At 45.0% G+C, this 7,320-nt stretch overlaps 1 protein-coding gene across 1 annotated transcript in view; it reads right to left on the bottom strand.

Moving 5' to 3' along the window:
• Window positions 1-7,320, bottom strand: part of LOC107111678 (dihydropyrimidinase-related protein 2) — a 74,286-nt gene that overhangs the window by 13,329 nt on the left and 53,637 nt on the right. The window contains exons 8-10 of the mRNA XM_015412684.1: window positions 5,610-5,730; window positions 1,081-1,237; window positions 53-194 (exon numbers count right to left, since the gene is read on the bottom strand). Of these exons, the coding sequence (XP_015268170.1) occupies window positions 53-194; window positions 1,081-1,237; window positions 5,610-5,730 (420 nt within the window). The remainder of the gene's footprint in view (window positions 1-52; window positions 195-1,080; window positions 1,238-5,609; window positions 5,731-7,320) is intronic.

Raw genomic sequence — 7,320 nt, 5'->3', positions numbered from 1 at the left:
GATTGTCCAAAAGAACCACGTTCTCCCCCCACATCCTGTCAAAGCAACACACCACAGCTTTGTCCCAGATGATAGACATCCTTTCCTCAGTTCCATTGGTTCCTTCAGGGATCAGAGTAAAGTTGTCCTTTCCAACAGCTTTCTGGGCAGTGTTGAAGGTACAGTGGGCACTGCCAGTGACCTGGAGATCTCCACTAAAATAAAAGACAAAAGGTGTGCACTTGACAGAAGTTCCATCCACTGCAAATCCCTTCTACAGACCATCATCTCCCTTATACAGTTTGTTTGTATGACTCATTCAAGAAACAGATTTGCCTTTTCTTTGGGGGGAGGTGTGTGTAAAAATTTCCAGTAGTTTTATGCCAGGGGGCACACTCTCAAAAGACCTTCCCAGATTTCATGCCAAGATGCTACTTTCTCAGAAACTGCTTTAGTGTCATTTTTTTCCTTTTAAAAGATTGTTTTTGAATATTTGAACCAGCCAATCAAGGATCACTAGGCACCATGCACAGCACTATGAAACCCAATCAGATTTGGCTACCTGATGACATCATGAAAGCAAATCGAGGGCAATGCTTCCTGTCCTCATGTTGATCATCTCTCATACCCTCTCACCATGACTACCAGTTCAGTGGTTAAGAGCGGCAGACTCTAACCTGGGAGAACCAGGTTTGCTTCCCCACTCCTTCACATGTACCTGTATGTATGACCTTGGGTCAGTCATAAGTTCTTTCAGAGCTATTCTCTCAAGGGCAGTTCTCAGGAGAGCTCTCTCAGCTCCACCTACCTCACAGGGTGTCTGTTGTGGGGAGGGGAACGGAAAGGGATTGTAAACCGCTCTGAGACTCCTTTGGGTAGTGAAGGGTGGGGTGTAAATCCAATCTCTTCTTCTATCAACAAAACAGATGGAGCATTTTGTATGTGTGCCAGAGAGGCGGGGTCTAAATGTTTTGTGAATCTGCCTCCACTTCAGTCAGTCCTAACAATTTGAATAGGCACACACCCCCCCAAGCTTTTCTTGATACTGACTTTAGGTTTATATGCAGGGTACCCACTGCAGGAAGAGCTCCTCTGACTCACCAAGACAGCAGAGAATTGAGGAAGTCCGGAGTGGTGGGGTCAGGGCTTAGGGGTGGAGAGGTGACGAAAGCTGCTGCTTTGGCCCAGTTTTTACTCCAATAGTGCGACCCATCTGTGCCCAAGCTTGCTGTGATGGGCTCCCCGTACACCACAGTGCCTGTGATTCAAGAGGACACCAACAGGGTTGATATTAACCAATGTGAAATATATGACACTTCGCATACTCCTACAGTATTGCAGCATTTATTATTTCATTCATACACCCCCTTCCCAAATTCTCCACTCCTCCATCTTATCCTGACAACAATCCTGTGAGGTAGGTTGGGTTGAAAGCATGCAACTGGCCCAAGGTCACGCAGCAGAGCAGAGATTCAAACCTAGGCCTTCCAGAGCCTAGTCCAACAATCTAACCGCTACATAACACTGGCTGATCAGTCTAAGGCCATGCCTTAACGTATTTCAAGACAGAAGACTGTTGACTGAGACACACCAAATGCTGCATTTCTGCCATGGCAGAAAGTGTAAAAAGGGAGACAGAAAAAAAGGGGGGGGGGACATACTGGCTAAACACTGAAAAGAATCAAGATATGTAGCCATTTTAGTCTGTCTGTAGCAGTAGAAAAGAGCAAGAGTCCAGTAGCACCTCAAAAAACAAACAAAATTTGTGTTAGGCTCATCCCCTGCCACATATTTTGTTAGTCTTTAAGGTGCTACTGGACTCTTGCTCTTTTCTATTAAAAAGAATGGATGTGGTACAGCTTACGGGGTCCCAAGTGAAATCCCTACTCAAATTAATTTAGAATCTTGTTTGGTTACACTGTCTTAACTAGGTAAGAAAAACGTATTTCAAGACAGAAGACTGTTGAATGAGACACACCAAATGCTGCATTTCAGTAACCATATATTTATGTACTCTCACAGCTGCTGCTACAAGCAGGGAATTTATGGCCATGGCCCCCAGATTATGGAACAATCTCCTTCTAGAATGGAGAAATTGTTCCTCCTTTCTTGCATTCTGAAAGGGATGCAAACTCTTCCTTTGTTCAACTGGACCTTTGTGAATTCTCCCTAGAGTAACTTTTCTAATTAGTAATGTAATAAATTTACTAGAAAAAAATATACTTAGGCCGCCTATATTGGCAAGTTAATCTAGAAGTATGGGGTTACAATATAACACTTTAGTGAGCTGGCAAACAGTCCATACAGGAGGTGTCTTTTTGCTCTGGAGGCCCTAGAACTGCTACATAGCCTAAGAATTCTAGCACTGCATGAACTGCACAAGGTTTCAGACTAACTGTAGCAGCTGCTGCTTGCTTCTGCTCACAGGGCTTTGGATCCAACTTTACATTACACATTAGATTTTTATTGATTGCAGTTTTATTCCAACTCCGCTCCTATTCTGTTGTTGTAAACCACTTTGAATGCACGGTGGGAGAAGCAGAATAGAGATAGCTTAAATAAACTGTTCCATTTGCAAAGCAACATTTCCCTTGAGAAAGTTGGTATTCAAAGCATGCAGGATATTAAAGATACTGGTTTGTCTACACAGCTGGTCCAATTGTTTTCCCCCCTCTTGTATGTTTTCACAGCAGCCTATCCTTCTGTTGCTTCTATTTCTCCATCAGTCCAGTGTGGAGCTGTCTTTTGAATGTTGCACTAAGCTTTGAGAGACCTGGGTTCAAATCTTACAATCAGTCCTAAGGTTAAAGATCAAGATGGGTAGCCATGTTAGTCTGTCTGTAGCTGCACAAAAGAGTAAGAATCCAGTAGGACCTTAAAGACTAACAAAATTTGTAGTAGGGTATGAGCTTTGGGGAATCCAGGTATCTGAAGAAGTGAGCAGTGGCTCACAAAAGCTTATACCCTACCACACATTTCGTTAGGTGCCACTGGAGTCTTGCTCTTTTCTGCCCCTAAAGTTAACTGGCTGACCTTGGGTCAGTCCCTCTTTCTCAGCCTAACCTATCCCATGGCATTTTTTGAGACAAACTGTATATTCTGCCTTCTGCTCATTGAAGGAAGGGGAGGATAAACATGTAACTGACTGATACACAGAACTTACTGTGATAAATGGATGTGATTTTGTGGTATATATGAATGGGGTATATTAGAACCTTTTTACAATATTCAGAGAACATGAAGTAGTGAGAAAGAATATCTCTGAGCTTGCAAAGAGCTCTTCAATCAACAGACCCATATGCAACAGATCTTGTCAGGACACAGCCTAACAGGCATCGTTAAGAACCTGAGCCCTGCTGGCTCAGATCAAAAGATCCACCTAGTTCAGCTCAGATCAATAGATCCACCTAATCCAGCAGCAGCCAGCTTTTCAAAGTGACCATCAAATGTTACAAGGTGGCCTACAAGGATGGTGAAGAGCAAATGCTCACTTTGATATCACCTTTCAGGAACTGCCTCTAAACATGGAGGCCCCATTCATGGCTAATTCCCTCTCTGAATGTGCCTAATTCCCTTTTAAAACTGTCTAAACAACATCATGTGGCTGTGAATTCCATCATGTACTACATGAAGTTCATCCTGAAGCTACAGCCCATCAACTTCACAGAGTGTCACTGGGTTCATGGGAAATTTCTTCCCCAGAAGATCACAATGTAGAAACCAGACACTGCTGAAATGGGGGGGGGGGAGTTATTCCCAGCATGACAATGAAGCCATCCCCCCCACACACACACCCCAAGATGGAAAAGCGATCTCATTAATTTTGGTTTGTTTAGACTACTTCACATTCAGTCCAGTTTCTCCATCCAGAGGGAGGGAGGCAACAAAACCTTTCAAGCTGGAAAACCACCCACACTTGGGGATGTCTTAAATAGAAACTATTCAGGCTTTAACTAATGAAAGAGAGGAAACAGGAGTTCTGGATGTATGAACAGCAATTCCCATAAACGCTAAAGTTCAGAGAAAGGAGTGCTCTGTTACAGCATAAGGTGGCTTATTTGGGCCCCCTCTGGCCTACAAACAGGATAACTGGCAGAGATAAACACCAGGCTGATTCACATGTTATGGTTCGAGTCCCTACTCCACCATGGAAGTTTGCTGGGTGACCTTTGGTCAGTCCTGCACCCTCAGCCTAACCTGCTTCATGGGGCTGTTGTGAGGACAGACTGGAGGAGAGGAAAACAAAGTAAGCCACTTTGGGTCCCCACTGGGGAGAACAGCAGGGTAGACATGAAGAAAACAAAACAGAATGTCATAAATTGTCAGTGTGTGGCTCAAAACATGCAGAGTGCATACAGTCGAAAACATCTGCAAACCAGGTCAATCACACAGGGCACTTCTCTTAAAATTGGCTGCAGCAGCTCCCAGATGGATACCCGTTTGGTGGTAAACCCGGGTGAAATGCCATAGATCAGTGATGGTGAACCTTTTAGAGACCGAGTGCCCAAACTGCAACCCCAAACCCACTTATTTATTGCAAAGTGCCAACACGGCAACTTAACCTGAATACATACTGAGGTTTTAGTTTAGAAAAAACAACTCATACATTAACATAAGATGATCCAAACAAGGTAAGGAAAGCAATCCCAAATGCTTTCATTTACTTCAAATTATTTGGCAGAGAATTCCACACTTTAATGACGGTCTGGGCCTGGCTGGGGCGATGGCACACGTGCCCACTGAGAGGGCTTTGAGTGCCGCCTCTGCCACGCGTGCCAGAGGTTTGCCACCAAGCTTCCTGCTTCCGCCTTGAAGTTTCTTTGGACCAAAAGGTACCTCTGAAGATTGTTTCTGTGTCCTGCGTCCATGCAACTGCTTGCCTGCTGCAGTTCCCAGACCCTGCACTCCAACTGCTTCACCCAGTTGCCCTATTAGCAGACAATTTCTTCTGCCATAAATTGTGGCTTATGAGCACGGCCTCATTCCATGAAAGAGAGTACTTCACTCAGACATCCATGGCTATTACCCTGCTGTTTTTGGGGTGAGTGTAAGTTTCCATTTCATGCTGAGAGAGTAATTAGTCACCCAGGGAGCCAAATGGGGATTTGAATCTGACCTTTTCAGTCCACATGCTAGCCACTAAACCGCACAACCTCAAGCCAGTAGCCCTGCTCTGTTTATTAGTCTGAGACTCCAAACATGCGTATTTGGAGTTGAACTGAGCCAATGATCGCCCACCGTCTTTGATCTTGTCACTGATTGAGGGAGTCTTCTGCAGTTGCATCTGGAAAAATTAGTTCATTTCTGGGTAAGTGAAAGTCTGAAGAGATTTCAGAGAACAAGGAGAGGGGCTGATTTAGGAGGAAAGATGAATGAGTGCTCAGGAATTCTTCACTATTTACAAACAGACATTACCAAGGTGACTGCACCAGGCGGTGGAACAAAAGAAGAAACCTGGCCTGGAAAGGCAGGCTGTTTGGCCTGCAGAACAGTCCCTCATGAGCAGTTTAGGAAAGTTACAAAATCCAGATTGGACGCCAGACACACCCAAGAGAGAGCTACAAAGTTACACTGGAAAGGAAAGATGGGAAGAATTAACAAGATTTCCCCATCTATTCATAGAAACATACCCTTTTTCCTGGCCTGGGCAATCACTTCAGCTGCACTTTTGCTCATCACCTTAGTGACATACAAGGGGCAGTTGGTCTGATTAGCAATGGTGATGGCCCGGTTCACAGCTTCAGCCTCAACCTGGAAAGGGGTGGAGTGAGGGGTGGTGGTGGGAGAATAAAAAGAAAGATCTGTCTTCACAACAAGTACTAAGGGAAGAAATTCCCACAAGTCCCCAATGACTTCTTCGGCACTCCTCTTTTGAAAACAGAGCCATAATCAAATTGATAGAAACAATGAATAGGAGAAATTTGTTGAACAGAACGGGGCTACGTTCACACAATCTATCAAACCACATCTGAAAATGAGGCCCACTACACTCTCCTCCTCCTCCTCCTCTCAGGCCAAGACTGATTTCATCGCAGCATCCCAGATGTTTAACAGATTGGTTTTTTTCTTGCCTACAAACTAGGATTAAATGGTAGCTTGCATTGCTGGCTCACTGGCAGAAAGAGAAACCAGATTGTTAAGAATACCTAATTCAGACATCATGACAAAATGTGGTTCATTCTAAACCAGCAAATCTTTAATCTCTGTGTGGTGTGCAAGAGGAGGAGGGAAAGGAGCATACAAGACTGAGGAATTCCTGGTTGGTACTCATCAGAAACAAACCATGGTTTGTCCGTGCAATCTGTGTGCAGCTTCTTTTTAGAAAATCAGGATGTACATAACCTTAACAAATAACAAGGACACAACCATCTATGAGGATGCACAGACACACGGCTTGTTGCATAAGTGAACAAAAATGGTGCGGCTGCTCCCCAAATCCATCGGTTCTGTGTTTCATTGAGGGACGCAAATAATTTTTGTGTAACTTTAAAACAGCTCTCTCCCACTGAAAAAACTGCTGTGGGGAAAAAATTGGGACACAGTCCCTGATACATACACACACGGAAAAGACACAGGCACTATGGAGATATCTGCATTTTTTTCCTCACAGTGAACTAAATAGCAGCTTTAAAAGGGGATTAAAGGCCCCGGTCACACGGGCAGGAAAATGCGGGTGGGGGAGCGTGGCTGTTTGCCCCGGAGCAAAATAACGCGCGACTGCATGATCAGACGTCCCGTCGAGGGGGGAGGTGCCGATCACAGGACAATCCTGCAGCGCGGCAAAGAAGCGGCCTCTCTAGCAAAAGGCCCCGCGGGTTTAACCCCTTCCAGGGCTGCAGAGGAATGCAAACTGTGCCCTCCGTCCGGTCCCCTCCAGGAGGAGCTTCAGCCGGGCCGGCCTCCCGTCGAGTGTCAGCAAGCTGCCATGGTGTTCTGTGTTACTTGTGTAACTGTACAGTTTCTCCCTCCCCCTTCGGCTTGCTAGCCTGTATTGTATTCTGCTGTAACGCCTAAGCCAAACATCTGGAGGACGTGGTGTAGGAGTAAGCTTGGATGCTAGCTTGTTGCTTTTAGTTCCTGGGAACTGCACCTGTATTATGTCTGGAGATAGCAGTGTTCCCAGGGAATGAGCGCGTAACCGTTTGCTTTCACCCGCCAGCGGGAAAGTGACCCATTGGTTATGTACCTGGTTCAAATCCCTTTATTATGCTTGCCCTAGCTGTTTGTACCCATTCCTAACAAAGAACTTGTTTGAGTATCTTTCCAAAGCTTTGAAATAAATTTTGCTTTTCTGAAACGTGGATTTATTCTCGATGCTTGGGGATCCAACATATTGTTAGG

This window comes from Gekko japonicus, unplaced genomic scaffold (genome assembly GCF_001447785.1).
Source record: "Gekko japonicus isolate JY-2015 unplaced genomic scaffold, Gekko_japonicus_V1.1 scaffold499, whole genome shotgun sequence".
Lineage (NCBI taxonomy): Eukaryota > Metazoa > Chordata > Lepidosauria > Squamata > Gekkonidae > Gekko > Gekko japonicus.
The sequence above is the reverse complement of the archived record's forward strand: the minus strand, read 5'-3'. Positions and strand labels throughout refer to the sequence as shown.